The sequence below is a fragment of the Maylandia zebra genome, linkage group LG11 (assembly GCF_041146795.1).
Source record: "Maylandia zebra isolate NMK-2024a linkage group LG11, Mzebra_GT3a, whole genome shotgun sequence".
Classification (NCBI taxonomy): domain Eukaryota; kingdom Metazoa; phylum Chordata; class Actinopteri; order Cichliformes; family Cichlidae; genus Maylandia; species Maylandia zebra.
Window position 1 is genome coordinate 13,106,883 of NC_135177.1, and position 17,044 is coordinate 13,123,926.

The 17,044-nt window shown below is 41.0% G+C and overlaps 3 protein-coding genes across 5 annotated transcripts; 2 read left to right on the plus strand and 1 right to left on the minus strand.

The window, feature by feature from the left end:
- Positions 1–6,564: 6,564 nt before the first annotated feature.
- Positions 6,565–10,405, plus strand: echdc1 (enoyl CoA hydratase domain containing 1). Of its 2 annotated transcripts, none has more exons than XM_004568089.4 (7): positions 6,565–6,672; positions 7,837–7,908; positions 8,829–9,004; positions 9,122–9,264; positions 9,370–9,422; positions 9,559–9,639; positions 9,728–10,405. In XM_004568089.4, exons 2-7 carry the CDS (start codon positions 7,844–7,846, stop codon positions 10,143–10,145), a joined length of 936 nt encoding a protein of 311 aa, XP_004568146.3. In that variant the 5' UTR covers positions 6,565–6,672; positions 7,837–7,843; the 3' UTR covers positions 10,146–10,405. The 2 variants fall into 2 exon arrangements, with proteins under 2 accessions (XP_004568146.3, XP_076745914.1); XM_076889799.1 differs by having other exon boundaries at positions 6,636–6,672; positions 7,837–7,979.
- A 968-nt stretch (positions 10,406–11,373) lies between these two features.
- Positions 11,374–15,329, minus strand: LOC101482972 (E3 ubiquitin-protein ligase rnf146). 2 transcript variants are annotated; one of them, XM_004568091.6, is made up of 3 exons: positions 15,179–15,329; positions 14,461–14,519; positions 11,374–14,098 (listed from the first exon to the last, which is right to left on the minus strand). In XM_004568091.6, exon 3 carries the CDS (start codon positions 14,087–14,089, stop codon positions 12,929–12,931), a length of 1,161 nt encoding a protein of 386 aa, XP_004568148.3. In that variant the 5' UTR covers positions 14,090–14,098; positions 14,461–14,519; positions 15,179–15,329; the 3' UTR covers positions 11,374–12,928. The 2 variants fall into 2 exon arrangements, with proteins under 2 accessions (XP_004568148.3, XP_004568147.3); XM_004568090.6 differs by having other exon boundaries at positions 15,174–15,329.
- Positions 15,330–15,355: 26 nt separating this feature from the next.
- Positions 15,356–16,905, plus strand: mdh2 (malate dehydrogenase 2, NAD (mitochondrial)). Its single transcript, XM_004568093.6, has one exon. The coding sequence runs from the start codon at positions 15,487–15,489 to the stop codon at positions 16,498–16,500; it is 1,014 nt and encodes a 337-aa protein (XP_004568150.1). The 5' UTR covers positions 15,356–15,486; the 3' UTR covers positions 16,501–16,905.
- Positions 16,906–17,044: the final 139 nt, after the last annotated feature.

Below are 17,044 nucleotides of genomic sequence, written 5' to 3' on the forward strand. Positions count from 1 at the left end.
GGTTAATTGGTTAATCAAAATTGCCCATAGGTGTGAATGTGCGAGTGAATGTGAATGCCAATGGTTGTCTGTCCCTGTGTGTTGGCCCTGCGACAGACTGGCAACCTGTCCAAGGTGTACCCTGCCTCTCGCCCTATGACAGCTGGGATAGGCTTCAGCGCCCCCCGCAACCCTGAAAAGGATGAGCGGAAGCGAATGGGTGGAAATATGTATAAGCAATGACTTATAACAACAGTTGCCTTGTGGCACTATATGTTGCAAATTAAAGACTCCACAATATTAGAGAGAAAAACCCAACAATCACAAAATCCCCTGTGAGTAAACTCATGATGATGGCGGGGAGGAACAACCCCCTTTTAACAGGGGGTTGTTCTTCATCCTCCCCTGAGTCTGACACAACCAGAGGCAGTAAAGGGTGGGCATTTGTGACTGGCAGGTGGTGAGGGTAAGAAGAAGAGAAAAAAGAAGATCATAGGTAGATAAGGTCAAAACACAAACTACAGGAGAGGGCAGACATTGAGTAATTTATTTCTCAGCAATCAACCCATGCCTGATTCCCAGGCTGCATGTGTCTTCAAACCTTATCCTTTCACTATGAACAATAATTTAGTACATTTTGGACATTGGTCAGACTTTGCGCATAAATATTTATGTGAGAGAAATCAAGTCACAGTGCATGACGTTTCAGCTCACAGAAATGAAGCACCAGAATCAAACGACTGTCTGGCTCCAGTTGCTTCAATCTTGCCGGCCAAGATCTTTGGTAACACTGTGATCTCTTCCTGTGAGTGCAGAGCAACGTGACATCAGGAACTGTCTGTCTGACACTAGACACTATAATGTCAATGTGTAAGCACTTCTGTTCCCACCTTTTCTTTTTGCAGTTTTTCCCCACATTCCTTTCTGTAAATATGTTTCCATCACATGGAGTAAATATGCATTTTTGTGTTTATTTTTTTCCTTGCCTAAACACAAAAACATGAAAAGTACCATGCTATTTATGAATGTCAAGGCTCTGTTTGGTGAATGCATTAGTTATGCAACTTCACACACACTCACACACCCTGAAACCTTGCACTCTAGGCTGACTGAAATAACAGGTGCGACAATGTTGTGGTGCCAGAAATCCTACCAGGGGCTGATATAAATATAAATATTGTCATTCTCTTCTGACCTGCCCAGTCTAGGACCATATTGGCTGTCTGACCTGTTTTACTATGTCAAGGTTGGGCAAGAGTGCACACTTGTGCTATCCTGTAGTCAGATCTGGAGGTTTCCAGATGCTAAAACCATTATATAACCAGTGCTCTTTATCCTGTTGCTGATTAAAATAACACTGAGGGAAAGAATTTAGAGAACAATCTGTATTTCATCAAGGAGGCAAAGAATGGTAACACTTAAAATTACCGTCACCAAGTGTTGACACATGAGCTATAAGAGACTACTGGTTATTCTTGTAATAGTTAATGGAAAATTGTCTTTAGCAAGCCTTTATTTGTAATGTCATTAGTGAAAGATCAGAAAGATAAATATCAGAATTTTAATACTGACCAGCAGTTTCACGGCCAGGTGAGGCCTGCTTCCTTGTTTTTTTTTTTTACTGACAAATGAAGTAGACATAATATCTGAGGTTAAGTCACATGAGTGTAGTTTATACCTTTTAACTTAATTTTAAATATGAGATCTAAAGAGATCTACCTGCGAGTGAGAGGTTTATAATTAGGCTGAAAACGCCAAATAAACCTATGAGAGAGATAGCAGAAACTCAATTTGGTGCATCGTTAAAAAGAAGGAATGCAATGACCAGCTCAGCAAGAGGCCTGGAAGACCAAAGAAGAATACTTAAGTGCATAAAGAAAGTATTATTTCAGTGGATAAGAAAAACAACTTTACAGCATCTAACCAAGTCTTGAGGAGGCAGGTGCATCACTGCCAAAGTCTGCAAGAAAGAGACATCCCCTTGCAAATTGTTGACAACAAGGTGCAAACCAGTGATTTCACTCAATTAGACTTAGCCTGCTGGAGGCAACATTATTCTGTATGGGTATAGCAGCCAGTGGAACCAGGTCACAAGCGTTTATTAATGATTGATGAAAGTCAGAATTCTGAGAGTAAACTTTTTTCTCAGAATTCTGACTTTAATCACAGAATTCAGATTTTTTTCCTCACAATTCTTTTTCTCAGAATTCTGACTTTAATATCAGAATTCCGACTTTGATCACAGAATTCAGATTTTTTTCTCAGAATTCTTTTTGCCCCCTTAGAATTCTGACTTTTCTTTTCTCAGAATTCTGTGATTAAAGTCAGAATTCTGAGATTACGGTTCTGACCTTAAAGTCAGAATTCTGAGAAAAAAGAATTCTGATTTTTTTTTCTCAGAATTCTGACTTTAATCTCAGAATTCTGAGATTACGGTTCTGAGAGTAAAGTCAGAATTCTGAGAAAAAAGTCAGAATTCTGACTTTTTCCTCAAAATTCTGATATTACAGTTCTGAGGTTAAAGTCAGAATTTTGAGATTAAAGTCAGAATTAAAAAAAAAAAAGAATTCTGAGAAAAAAAATGAGAATTCTGTGATTAAAGTCAGAATTCTGAGAAAAAAAGTTGGAATTCTGACCTTACTCTCAGAATTCTGACTTTAATCTCAGGATTCTGAAAAAAAAAAAATCAGAATTCTGAGATTAAAGTCAGAATTCTGACTTTTTTCCCTCAGAATTCTGACTTTAATCACAGAATTCTGACTTTAATCTCAGAATTGTGACTTTACTCTCAGAATTCTGAGATTACAGTTCTGAGATTAAAGTTAGAATTCTGAGATTAAAGTCAGAATTTTGAGAAAAAAGAATTCTGAGAAAAAACAGTCAGAATTCTGAGATTAAAGTCAGAATTCTGAGGGAAAAAAAAGTCTGAATTCTGACTTTAATCTCAGAATTCTGGAAAAGAAAAAAAAAAAGCCCGCTCTTTTTTCTGGTGGTCCTAATCCTCTTCCGTACCATTCTCATTGAACCCCCTTCTCTGGTAAAAGAGAAAATATACACACAAATAAACAAGGCACATGATCATTCAATACACATCATCAAAAGAAGAAACCAAATAAGTATCTATCAACAAATGACCCACTTAACTTAAACCATAATAGACTTCTTTCCACTAAATCCAAAGCTTGCTTTTATCTATTTAAAAGAAAAATACAGTTGTTTCTTATAGTACAAATATAAATCAATTACATCATGTAAAACGATTAATTGTAGAGTAATCCACCCTAAAACCAGCGTGCTTATCTCCCAGAAAACCCACTGCAGTTAAATAAGACAGCTAGGTTAAACTACTTCTGACTGCTGATAGAAGTAGCAAGATGAATTGTGAAGTGTACATGGTAATACGCTCGGCTCAGATTCAGCCCAATGCTGCAAAAATCAGATAGAGCTTCAGTTAGTAAATGGAAAATCAAAGCATACTTTAAAGCAACCCAAGGTTTTCTCAAGGCAAAGAAATTGGATATTCTTCAGTGGCCAAGTCAATTTGATATCAACAGCACATGCTTTTCCATTATTAAATACAAAACTGAATGCAGACAGACGCACCACAAACAAGCAGAAACTGAAGGTGGCTGCAGTAAAGAACTAGCAGAGCAACTCGAGCGAGAAAATGCAGCATTTGTTCTAGACGTCAGGCACACCTTGCCTGCAAAGTTTTTTCATCCAAGTAGTAAAAAGGTTGTTTGTCCAAAATTTGTCCAAAGATTTTTGTAAAACTCATTGAAATAAAGATGAAAGCCTGCACTTCAGCCACATATTGAACACTGTGAACATTAAGCATGTCCGAAAAAAATAACTCAGTATTTCTTAATTGAGAAATTTGTGAGTTGTAAAGAATGTAGTCTGCATAAAAATTGGTTCATAATGTGTTGTTTCAAGTGCATGGTACACATTACAATAGGTGTCTTTTTGTCTGCCAGTGTTTCAGTTGCATCTTGAATGGTCACGTCCCTGTTGCTGCCTCCACTGAAGTGTATCCACAGCCTTACCAGAGTCTCCTGGCACCTTGCCGTCCACCCCCACAGACCTCTAAGCACTCCTCACAGGAAACCTCTGGGCCCCAGAGAACCTCTGGCACCTGCAAACCTGCCATTCTTTGTGCTCTGAAATAGACCCTTACAGGCTCTTATCTCATCTCTGAGTGTAGCTGAGATGTTGCTCACCCTATTGGACCCCCTATTAAAGGGGATTGTGCTCTATATGTGGACAAAAAACAAACACATATTTTAAGGATATTGTCGGTCAGATTTCCAGGAATTGTACTTAAATCAATGTAATGTCCTCTGAGTGTGTATGTGTGTGTGAATGTGTGCCTGTGTGTGTGTTTCCTTATCTTGATGTGTTGGTATAGAGCCATGCTGACTGCGGCACATTCCCCGACTTCCTGTGGAGCCCCAGACAGCTGCATATTGATCAGTACACTGATGCATCAGTTTGAAGGCCACATACAGTAAACACACGGCCACACACTGAAACACACACAGACATACAGGGCATGCAACAGCATTTGTGCATGCATATAGGCAGATGTGAGAAATGCATCCCTGCCTTTCTCCCATTAGTGAGGCTGTAATTTCAGACAGCCTTCCATTATCAGTCCGTGGCTGCATCACTGATATCCAGATGGATAATAACACAGGCTAAAAGGGCTGAACAGACAGTGACTGAAAGTAGATGAGCACAGTTTGAAAGATGGAAGATACCACACCAGGCTGCTTGTTTATCACACACTACAGAGAGACCAATGCATATGCAAACTGCACAAAGCCACGATGTCCTTTAGGTTCTGCACTTCACACAGTGATATTTATGGACAGGTTGCAGGTTAGCTGACCAAGCTTAATGCACTATGCAGAGCAAGAAAGGGAGTCAACGTGTCTGGAATGCCTTCCTGGGAAGAGTCCCACCAACATTTGAATTCCTTCCCCACTTTTAAATAGACTGGAGAGGGGTGGACTTTTAAACAGAGTTGACTCTATTGCTGCCTTGGTTACAGTGCAGTGTATCCTTGTTGATGACCTTTTTACGTTTGCACTATGACTGTGTCTGGCTACAATAAACCATTTAGGGGAAATTACACTTTGATCCAGACAGCTGCCGCTTGTATGTGCAAAATATTTTCCTTTGAACGGTCCTGTAAAACAGTATGCGATGACAGTTTTAAATAAGGCCACTGCTATCTGATCAGCTGTGGTTCTAGGCATGTGAACGCAACAATATTTTGACAAGTTCTTCTCAGATAACCGTTTTGTGTCAAGTGAAAAGGAATCCTCAGCAATCCGAACGAAATGAGGGGGGTATTTTTGGTTCCTCTGCTCTTTCCACAGAGATGCTATGGGCTGTGAATAGCGGTAGAGGATGTGTGGATTGAAGGGAAGGATTTATGTGTCCACTAACCACATGCCAGACCACGGGGCAGGAAGTGTCTCAGCCTCCTTCTGTTTTTGGCACATATTTTCCACCTTTTCCTTCACCAACTCTTGCTATTTACAGTAAATTATCCTCTCATTCTTATTTATTTATGATTATTCACTCTCTGCAAGCCCATGATTTCTAACTCTTACTCAACCTTCTCTCCTTTCTCCTTCAAATGATGATAAGACTGGGCAAATCTTTGCAAACCTCAGTTTTTTCATTGTTGCTGTGACTGTTGCTGTGAAAAAAATGTAATGAATTGTCTTAAAGATGTATTTAAAGGTAATCCTTGGACAGTACTGTGATCTCAGACACATTTTTGTCTATCGCTCACAAAGGTTTTATGTTTTTTGTGAAGCAAATAGTTCCTTAGACAAAGCACATATCATAAATTCACTGGGAACCAAAATACATTCAAAACCAAATAAATATGTAAATATATGCGAATAAATCGACCCCTTTGCCATTATAGTATTGCTGCTCAGGAGAAACTGAGCGGAATCTTAACCCTCATCTTGATCTTATTCCAGCCACCTATTTCATATGTTTTGCAATGCCTACTTTGTGTATACAGTTTTGGTTGTTTGACAAAATGTTGACATAGTGCTAGATTAGAAAGAATCCACTGCCATGACCTGCTCACTGGTGTCAAGTAAAGATGTTTTATACTATAAATCATCACCGGTTATAATAGGGTTTTACCATGAAAACCCACTGTACAATAGTGACAACTTTACATAGGTCATGTTATTATGAATGCCAAATGCCTGTGCCGACATGGAAATATGAGTCCTGGGTGCTTTTTGAAGGGCTGGTGTCAGTGCTACTGAATAAGGGCATGTCTGCAAAAGCCAGAGTCTCAGTGTGCAGTGTTTACAGACATGTGATAAAGAGCAGGTCTCTTTGTGGAGTCCATAGGCCTATGATGGATAACATTATAGTTCAACAATAAATTATAATTTTTTTTAAATATTGTTCAGTCTATGCACCAGCATTATATATATATATATTGTTTCTTTAAAAAAATATAAAATCTGTTTATATATTTATTTTATTTAAAAATGAACAAAAGTGCAGGAAAGGAACATGAGTATTACTCCGCCCCCTGGTGGAGGACTTAAACACCTACAGTCACACGCTGGCTATCGTATTTGTTTCCTGAGTTCTAGTTTCTAGGGGGGCAGATTTCAAAGTGACACCACCGGACTGTCATAAAGCAAGGTTGGTTTCGTGTTAAGTGTTTTATAATGGAAATAGCGACATGGTAAAATTTTATAAACGAATTTTACGGAACATATTTCATTCGTTATTAAAGCTAGAAAAGGACTGCTAACCCAGTGTATTTCATTTGCCAGCTGTGAAATGCTTCACCTCTAAACAGAACCGTATAAAATGATTTCAAAGTTTGATTCTTCGTCTGGGAATTTTATTGATAAATTGTTTACTAACTCTTTGTGTTGATACTCTTGTATCGTACTGCAGTAGTTTCAAAGATGTTTTCCTACATGTACTGTATGCCGGGCTGGTTAATACTACAGACATGTTACAGATGTCAAAAGCTCCGGTTGTTTTTGCCCATTTCATCTTAATGCTAAAAAAAAAAAAATGCTACAATACATTTTAATGTTCCTGTTTCACAATATGTTGTGGAAAGACAGTTTATGTGGGTTTGTCTCTGTACACAAACACAGTGGGTTTTAAATCAAGCAATCAACATGTTATTAAAAAGCAGATTTTTAGCTTTAATTCAAAGACTTTTGCAAATATTTTGAATAAACTGTTTAAGAATTACAGCAATTTATACACATACACATTTACCTATTTTCAGTTTATGAAAAACATTTGTGAAATGCATTAACTGAAAGCTCAAAGTCTGAAGTGTCCATTACATATTCCCACTATGATTCTATATAAAGTGATCTGTCTAAGTTAGGGGAGAGGCAAGGTATTGATAATAAAATATGGCACTCTATCCAGTTTAATTAACAGAGGTCTCTACTTCATGATCCTTCATGGTGGCATTAAAGTGAACTACAGTTAACCAGCCGCAAGTGAAGAAGACACATTATTAAAGCATATCATTAAATCAAGCTTATTATTATATTAAATACTGATAATATGCATTGATGCCATAATAAGGTGAATAAATATATAACTCCTGTTATGTGAATCTTTAGGGCTCTTTTTATTCACTTTCACTCACACAGATAATGTGATGTGTTGCTTATTATCATCTTGCAAAGTATCCTAGTATCATTTTATCATGATACCATCAGTATTGTACCTAACGGTGTGTCGTATTGTTTGGCCACAAGTCTGAGGCAATTTCACTGAATCTAGCTAAATGCAAATATTTTCTCTCTGTGTTTCTCTGCCATCATGCAGCAGCAGGATGGTCCTCTGTGCGCTGAGGCAACAGGTCCCGAGGTGCAGCAGTCACTGCAGAACCTGGGCCAGGTGATGGAGACTAGACATCATTGCTCATCGCTATAATGGCAACAGCAAATAAAGAATGTCAACCATGCCAAGTTAAATCCATTTTACTTGTTCACGTATTAAAAATGATGAAATTCATGTTGATCCTAACATCACAATTTCAGCTAAACTGGATTATATATTTACCATTTATTTGCATCACTTAGTAACATACATCCCCCATGCTGATTTAAACAGAGGTTGTAGTTGTTTTTTGTTTTTTTTAAACCATTCCTTCTTCCTCTGTTTGTGAGTGTAAGCATGCAGTTTGACCTTTGAGCAACAAGAATCTATTTGGCTGCTTTGTAAAAGCTTTCTTTAAATGACTGTTATTGATATCTTAACAATCAGTATCATTAAGCTCATTTAACCTGCAGTACTCTCTGGTCATATCAGTACAATTTAATAAAACCTTATCAGCTAAAGTCCTAATAAATGGTCAATAAAGATTTGGGCCATGGATCACATGTGTTATGCAGTGTGTGTCCTGCATAACCGCTTTCTTAAAACCCTTCCATATTTTCATTAAGATTTGATATAAGAGTATAGCTAATGAATGGATATTACTGCCTGCTCTGTGCTTTTGTACTTGGAAGTATCTTTTTAAAAAGTAGACTTTTAAAGAAATAGGCTCTTAGGTAGGTAAACTTACACTAGCCTTGCACCTTACACTTAATAGGATGTGATTTAAAAAGCACTGATAGTATGCAGACATTCTGTAACTGTGTTTAAAATTATTAGAAAGTCTGAGATCTTTCATGTGTAGACCCTTGAATGACTCTGATGCCATTGGTTTGTACATTTAACATGACTAACATGTCATTTAACTTTAACGCACATATAAATAAGAATGGAGTTTAAAGACAAAAAGGCATTTATTCATCCATGAGTGTTTCTCCAAGGCTGCTGCAGAGACAGAGGAGTAGCTGTGTTTACTCCAGCATCCACGGCTTCAACCAGGATGAGATCAAAGAGAAGCTTCAGGCCTTTCATGGAGGCTCCATTGATCTGCTGAAACAGGACTCTGGCATTGCGGTGCTGACCATCAACAACCCATCTCGCATGAATGCTTTCTCTGGTAAGGTTACTTTACATTTGACGCAGACTGACAGATAAAAATTAGCCTCCCATAAATATTTGTAAGTGAAATTGCACTTTGGTTTATTGCCTTGATTATTTTTTGCCCTGCTGGCAGGCAGTATGATGATAGATCTGGAGGAAAGGGTGAGCCAGCTGGAGAACTGGCCAGAGGGCAAAGGCCTCATAGTTCAGGGTGCGGCTGAAACGTTCTGCTCTGGGTCTGACCTTAACGCTGTCCGAGCAATATCTAACCAACAGGTAACAAAGGGGACAAATTCTTTACTGCATTCATGTCTATCTTGGTGTGACTGTCTGGATTCCTCTTACTGAAGATGCCTAAATGATGCTTTTCTTGTCTCATAGGATGGGATGAAGATGTGTATGTTCATGCAGAATGCTCTTACGAGGCTGCTCAGGTAAGGACTCTAGTTTTCCTCTCTAGTGCTTTTTTGCAAACTACAACCGTTACCTTTATGCGCTTAAAGGGGTCTTAGTTTAGTTTTTATATAATGTGCACCACAGTATGCTTACAGGAGCATTTTCTTAGTGTAGGCTCCCCCTGATCTCTGTTGCTCTGGTGGAAGGGAGAGCATTGGGAGGCGGTGCAGAACTCACGACTGCCTGCGATTTCAGGTAACGCTCCTGAGAAGTTTCCGTTACATAACAGCATTTTATCCAAAAGCTAATAATCTAGCATGCGTATGTTATTCCTTTCTCGCAGATTAATGGAGGCAGGCAGCGTGATCCAGTTTGTCCATAAACACATGGGTCTGGTCCCAGGCTGGGGCGGTGCTGGCCGACTTGTCCACTTGGTTGGAAGCCAGAACGCACTGAAGTTGCTTGGCGGGGCTGTAAAAGTGGATCCCGAGCTTGGCGTAAACATTGGACTGGTGGATGGAGTCCTGGAAGGCCATCAGAAAACAGAAGGTGCTGCCCCTCTCCTGCAGCAGGCTGAAAACTGGCTCAGTCGCTACACAAAGGGACCTGCCCCAGTGATCCAAGCTGTGAAGAAGGTGGTGCTGTCAGGCAGAGAGCTTCCTTTGTCTGAAGCTCTGAGGACTGAGAAGGACATATTTGGGACGGTGTGGGGCGCTCCGGCTAACCTGGAGGCCCTGGCGAGCAAGTCCAAACACAAATGACTTTTGTGGAAACTAATTTTAGGGGACTAAAGTTATATATTTGTTTTGATTGAGTACTTTTACTAGGTGCATCTGTTCAAGTGCAGTGATAGTGAGAGATGAGTCATTGCACAGTGCTGTGGTTGTGATTCTTGTTGCATCTCTTTGACTTTATGCCTACAAGTTTAGATGTTAAGAAGCAAAAACACCCACTGAAGCTTCCTTTTTTAATGTTGTATACAGAACTTCCAGGTAAAGTAAATAAATACAAATCTGGATTATGCATCTGCCCCTTTGCTAAAAATACAGCATCTGTGGTGCACTGTCAAGTCATAAGAAATGTATCATTCCCACTGTGGAGACTGAAATTATTGTGATTTGTTTACACTGGTGTCCTTGATAGTAACAGTGAACATGCTGTATGATCCTGTTGTGTTAGGGATTTAGTTTTCTAAACCCTTTCAGTGCCAATTCAGCAGATAAACAGTCTGTATCCTCCAGCTCCTCTGACTATGCAATTATGGAAATGATTAGATCACTCCAGGCTGATTAACACTGAAGCAGTCAAGACAATGAGGTATAATCAGCATGAGAAAGACTCATCTTTCTGTAGGACAGAGAAACACTGCAGTAGTTTATATCTTACTTGTAGTTTATATCAGCTGATTCTTCAGATTTCCTCAGTGTCCATGTCGCTGTGGCCTATTAGGAAAACCTTGGCTGTAGGAATGTTTTCCGAGTGGGTATCGCTGCTTTGCGCAGTAGCTCTCATCTTCTGCATTAGGAACATTCAAAATTCTGAAGCGCTGGGCCAATTAAGCATTTCAGCCAATCATAGTAAATATCATAAGTTGTACCCCCCCCCCCTCAGTGTGTTGTTCATTTTTCAGTAACCCGCAGAGCAAATAAGGCTCTGTAAAAAGTACAAATGTTCAAGGACTGCAATGGAAAAAGACAGGTCCCTGGAGCTTGCTGAGCTTGTATCCCCTGTTCCCCTTCCAAAGGTCATGTTTCCTGGCAAGACAACCAGCTGGAGTGTTACTGTCTGCTGTGGTCAGAATACCAAACACCACGGATGTGAGTGAAGGGAAGCCAAATACTTGGTGTAGAGAAAAGGTGGATGAAATGTTACGTAAAGTGTCCCAATTGATTGCGCTACTTTTAAAATCAGGATGGAAATATTTTCCCAGACTATGCACTGTCACAGAGACGCCAAAACAACAAAATACAGTCTCCAAACAGAGCGAAATAACTTCTGGATGTTGAAATGACACTTTATTCTTAAATTACGAACCATAAAACAAACAAAAAGGTTACTAAGCAAAAAAAAAAAGGTTACACAATGATTTATTCTTCCAAATGGAAAGTTTAAAACTGAGCCGATGACTGAGGCATGTAAGAAATAGAAAACCAATGCAACTTGAAACTTCTGCAGGATGACCAATAGCAATGGTATAGATTTGTTCTCTTACTCCCCCAGACATAATATATAAGAGGGTTTACAACCATAAGAAATGCACAAACACAAAATTAAAACATTTACTCAAACTGAAAACATCAATTCTCCACATCCTGCCAACCAGTAGTGTTTAAGTAACTCTCTCTTCAAACACGCACAGATTAGAATACACATTTATTGAGAATACTTTAATCTGGGACACTAACATGGAAGCTTCAGAGGCATCAGCAGCTTTAAAGGCACAATGCTGCTACTCCACAGTAAAATGCCAATTCTTCAAAGCTGGGAAAAGTTTTACACATTCATTAAAACATCTTAGTTGTCATAAAACTGCAGGCGAAATCAAACACAAAATCTTGGCATATAGCCAGATAACCTCAGGTTTCCAGATATTCTAGGTTGCTAATCATTAAGTGTCAAATTTACAATCCCATACAGTTTAAGAGCATCGTGTTGAAAATGTTTCCGTTCTTCATCATGAACAAACTATATTCTTTCTTTTCAAACCACAATTAGCTCTGAAATGAAAGACACTTCGAAAAAGTTCAGTTAAATTAAAACTTTAAGAAAATGCTTCATAATTAGTTAAATGTGAAGGAGACTGTTGAAGTAAGGTGGAGGCTAGGAATAAGGTATTAAGGGTTAAATTCTCTGCACAAGTAGGCAGATGACTTGAGCTCTAATGAGCTCATTTCTGCGTGCTATGTTAGCTGAGAGAGTTAAGTGCAGATGACCAGAATGCAGCCGTTCATAATGGCTGAGTTCCAAAATCCCATTATGCCTTCTTTCACTGGAAGTCACAAATCTGACTGGGGCTAACACTCTGCCCCCCCTCTGGGTGTTAGCTAATAAATGTAAACAGGTAGGTAGGTTTGGCCGAAGTCACTTTTAACTTCCACTTGCCTGCAATTTGAAAAAAGCAAACTTTATACACCTGCAGCCAGTAGTGCACAGACTGATTACAGCCAACTCTGTTGCACCTCCCTCAAATGATGTGCTGAACAGAAAACGCTGTGTATTCATCTGTTTACCAAGCTGTACCTTCTCTCTCTCAGAATGAGAACACTCAGTTCCAGAACATGAAAACAAACTTCTGCTGACTCTGTATTTTTGTGATGAGACTGTTAGAATCACGCAGATACCTCCAGATCATTGTGCTCCCAGAATGGGGCATACAAATAGAGGAAAACGTGGTTCTGTTTATTACTGGATGTGTAGTGCATCATTTCTCCTGCAGAAAGTATTCCACCCCCATTTGATCTGTGACCAAGTGAACGACAGCATAAAGCGAGGAACAAATTAATGAGGAACACAGCCATTTGGTGATAATATATTAATGATCGCTTCACACCTCAGTCACTGTACACTGGCCATCAGGCATTCTGGACCTTCCACTGCTACTGGATGAGGGAGACGGGGAGGCAGACTCTGAATGAGGAGGGGCTCTGTTCTCTGGATTCAGTCTTTGTCTCCTTGGCCTACTCTCCCGCGGCTCCACACGCTCTCCATCTCCCCCGTTCTCTTCTTCATCCTCCTCATCCTCATCATCACTCCAATCTCCAGAGCCAGACTCATCTACAGAGGTGTGAGGGTCAGAGGACCTGGAAGGTGAGGCCTCCTCCTCCTCATCTTCCTCTCCTTCCCCAGCCTCAGACCGCTCATGAGAAGGTGTGGGCCTGGGGCTGATTTGCAGCTGGGAGAGAGCATCCTCCAGAGGGGGGCTAGTACTGGGGCCTGGCTGACCACCGAGGGAAGTGGGAGGTCTGGCAGGAGCTGAAGGGGCTGATACAGTAGAAGAGATACCTGTAACCTGTTGCTGTATATTTGTTAGTGTGGTATCAGCCCCATCAGCAGAGTTCTCTCTACTTGTAGCCCCCACGGCCCCACTAACACCCTCAGTGTCCAATCGCAGTCCTGCCACCCCCTTCTTGGGAATGTCTAAAACGTCTCTTTTCATCTTACGTCTGCGACCGTGCTCATTACGCCTATACTGCACCATGTTCTCCAGGTCAGCTACATACAAAAAACCAGCAATGAGCATTTCGGCTGTCTTCTTACCCTTGGAGAAAGCGTCCTCCAGCTCACGGCTGGTTCGCTCATCATACTGCCACCAACCATTACGCCCCTCATAATACCAAGCGTGATCACTCGCTGCCCCACCTCGACCTCCTGCTGATGCTTTCAGCTCCTCTGGAGAGAGAAGTGTAGGCCTTTCCAGGAAGTCATCAGGTACTTCTTGTCTACAGAGAGCACATCGTTTGCTCTGCCAAGATGCTCCCTTTACACACAGGAAACAGAAGACGTGATGGCATGGCAGTTGGACTGGGTGGACGCAGCTCTGCAGACAGATGGCACACTCAGGAACTGATAGAGCTGGGGATGAGTTGCTGGAGCCAGAGCACGATGATTCTGCACTGTTCCCACTTCCACCACCACTGTTGCTGCCTTTCTTGCTGGATGGGAGTGAGCTAACAGAGTGGTCTACCTCTCCACAACTAGCCATCATGAGGAAGTACTGAAAAAAAACCCACAAGAAATATCATAAAGGAAAATGTTACAATGAATGTGTTCTACCCATTTGTTTATTAGTAGTGTTAATTTCAATACAGATGTATATTGTGTGAAATTATTAATATTACTGGAGATATTATTCTGTGGCTATCATGCCTAGGTAAATGAATATATCTTTCAATGAAATGGACACTATGCAGCTGATTTTTCTTTTATTTTTATTGCTGTCATGACTTCACTTAACACAATGTTACTGTCACAAATTAGCAAACAAATAAAAGGCTAAATAAAACCAGCTTTTAATGTTGTCTAAAGGCACACTGGTACCATCACAAAATTCAAATACACTATCCATTTTGGACTTACTGGAATGAGCTTAGTGCTGATGTATCATCAGGAGAGCTGTTCGACCTTGAAACTTGCCACTGTCAAAACGAAAAGAGAAGTGAGTGAAAATGTGTTTCATCTTAAAATACATACAACTGTTCGGTACAATAACAAGCCATTTCTTATATGCATACATTTCCTCCCAATCAAACCCTTCAGCTCTGGCGTTAAAACCGATTACTTACAGGTTGGGATTAATTCACTAGTTATAAGTGAAACCTAAGAGGTTACTGTGTGTGATACAAAAGGCTGCTCAGTTACCTCACAACAATCAGTGAACTGTGCTTTGTGACTTAAACCTTCTATCGTTAAAGCAGGGCTAGTGACAAGCACATTATTTAATTAAATTTAACGGCTAACGATGTGATGGTTATAATACTCACAATAACTATTAATAGTATATATAAAAACTTGTCTGGCTGATTACCCAGCAGCTGGTCAAACAGTACCGTTTTACTTGTAAAACGAGTCGAACAATAACGACACAGAGGCTTTTCTCGACTGACAAAGCTTCCATAACAATGAAACCTGTTGTAGTTAGCTAGCCCTGGCTAATCTGACGGCAGCATTGTGACTCCAGCAAATAGACGGCGTTCATTTGATGGCGCTAGCTTATTTTAGCAGGGGCGACATAAAGAGTCAGAAGACGTGTTTTTCTCACGACACAAACACCGCAACGACCGTACACGTACCGTACCGCTGTGTTGAGCTGGTTTTCGTTACAATTCTTTTGATGGTACTAATGTCCAATTCTAATTTGCCCACTTCTGCTGTTCACTGGCTTTGTTTTCCTACGAAAAAGAAGCTGAGACAAAGACGACGACGCAGCCGTACGAACTGACGCAAATCAGACGTAAAATCGCGCGACCATTATCTTCGACGCATGACAACTCGGTAGTCTTCCGGTTTGCTCGTGGCTAGAGGACGTTGGTGTCACGGAAGAGAGGGGCTCCGAAGGCGTTTCAATTTTCACTCATTTCAGTAGCTGAATCAACATTCAAGAAGATGTTTTCCCGTGCTGTGAGACCTACCGTTAGCCTCGTGCGGGGCTTGGCCACCTCGTCACAGAACAACGCCAAGGTGGCGGTGCTCGGGGCTTCGGGCGGCATAGGCCAGCCGCTATCGCTGCTACTCAAGAATAGCCCCCTGGTGAGCCACCTCTCCCTGTATGATATCGCTCATACACCCGGAGTGGCTGCAGACCTCAGCCACATCGAGACGAGGGCCAAGGTGACCGGCCACATAGGCCCCGACCAGCTCGGCGCTGCGCTGCAGGGTTGCGACGTTGTGGTAATTCCAGCCGGCGTGCCCAGAAAACCAGGCATGACCCGCGATGACCTTTTCAACACCAACGCCAGCATTGTGGCCACCTTGACCGATGCCTGCGCCCGCACTTGCCCTGAGGCTCTGATCTGCATTATCTCCAATCCCGTCAACTCCACCATCCCGATTACATCAGAGATCATGAAAAAGCATGGAGTGTACAACCCAAACAAAGTGTTTGGTGTCACAACCTTGGACATTGTAAGAGCTAACACCTTTGTTGCAGAGCTCAAGGGCCTGGATCCTGCTCGTGTTAATGTGCCGGTGATTGGAGGCCATGCTGGGAAGACCATCATTCCTCTCATTTCCCAGTGCACGCCTAAAGTGGAGTTCCCTGCTGACCAGCTCTCCGCCCTGACTGAAAGGATCCAGGAGGCCGGCACAGAGGTGGTCAAGGCCAAGGCTGGAGCTGGATCTGCAACCCTCTCGATGGCCTATGCTGGCGCCCGCTTCACCTTCTCCGTCCTGGACGCCATGAATGGAAAAGAGGGAGTGGTGGAGTGTTCCTTTGTCAGGTCTGAGGAGACAGAGTGCAAGTACTTCTCCACACCTATCCTTCTGGGGAAGAACGGCATCGAGAAGAACCTTGGCCTCGGCAAGTTGTCCGCCTTTGAGGAGAAGCTGGTTGCTGACGCCATCGGTGAGCTGAAGGCCTCTATCAAGAAGGGCGAGGATTTTGTCGCCAACCTGAAGTGAACAGTTGACCCCCTTAAAAAACAGCTGTGATTGAGAATTTGTTCAGTCTATTTAAAGGCATCTGGCTAAATTTCCATCTGTCAGTGTCTCCTCTGTCGTTTTTGATTTAGACTCATCTTGATTCAGATACCATCCTTTTGAACTTGGTTGTATTTGTCATGTATAATTAATGTTTTCTTCTCAAACATTGCTTTATCTTGCACTTAAGATTTGTGTACATACTGTAATGTTGTAAAGTACATTTAAATCAGAATTTCATATATTTTCATGTGCAACCCCACATTAATGGAGACTTCTTTGCTAAATGAATGAGGAGGAAATACTGTCATGCCTGATGCAAAATGCAGTAGATGCTGCTGTTGAGCAAAAATAATCACTCCACCAATAAACAGTTTAGCTTTAAAATGTTTCTTTATTTATTTTTGCATAAAATGGCTTGAATGGGTACACCCAGATGTGACTATCCTACATTTCATATCTCATATTCGTTTACTTGTTTAAACTGACCAAATTGGGTTATGGATTATTCAAAAATGCACACAAA

Bases quoted from the DNA above. Each gene is read 5' to 3' on its own strand.
- mdh2 (XM_004568093.6), top strand. From the start codon at position 15,487: ATGTTTTCCCGTGCTGTGAGACCTACCGTTAGCCTCGTGCGGGGCTTG.
- LOC101482972 (XM_004568091.6), bottom strand. From the start codon at position 14,089: ATGATGGCTAGTTGTGGAGAGGTAGACCACTCTGTTAGCTCACTCCCA.
- echdc1 (XM_004568089.4), top strand. From the start codon at position 7,844: ATGGTCCTCTGTGCGCTGAGGCAACAGGTCCCGAGGTGCAGCAGTCAC. The intron at 7,909-8,828 runs GTGATGGAGACT...TGTTTCTCCAAG, and splicing joins CACTGCAGAACCTGGGCCAG to GCTGCTGCAGAGACAGAGGA. The intron at 9,423-9,558 runs GTAAGGACTCTA...TTCTTAGTGTAG, and splicing joins GCTCTTACGAGGCTGCTCAG to GCTCCCCCTGATCTCTGTTG.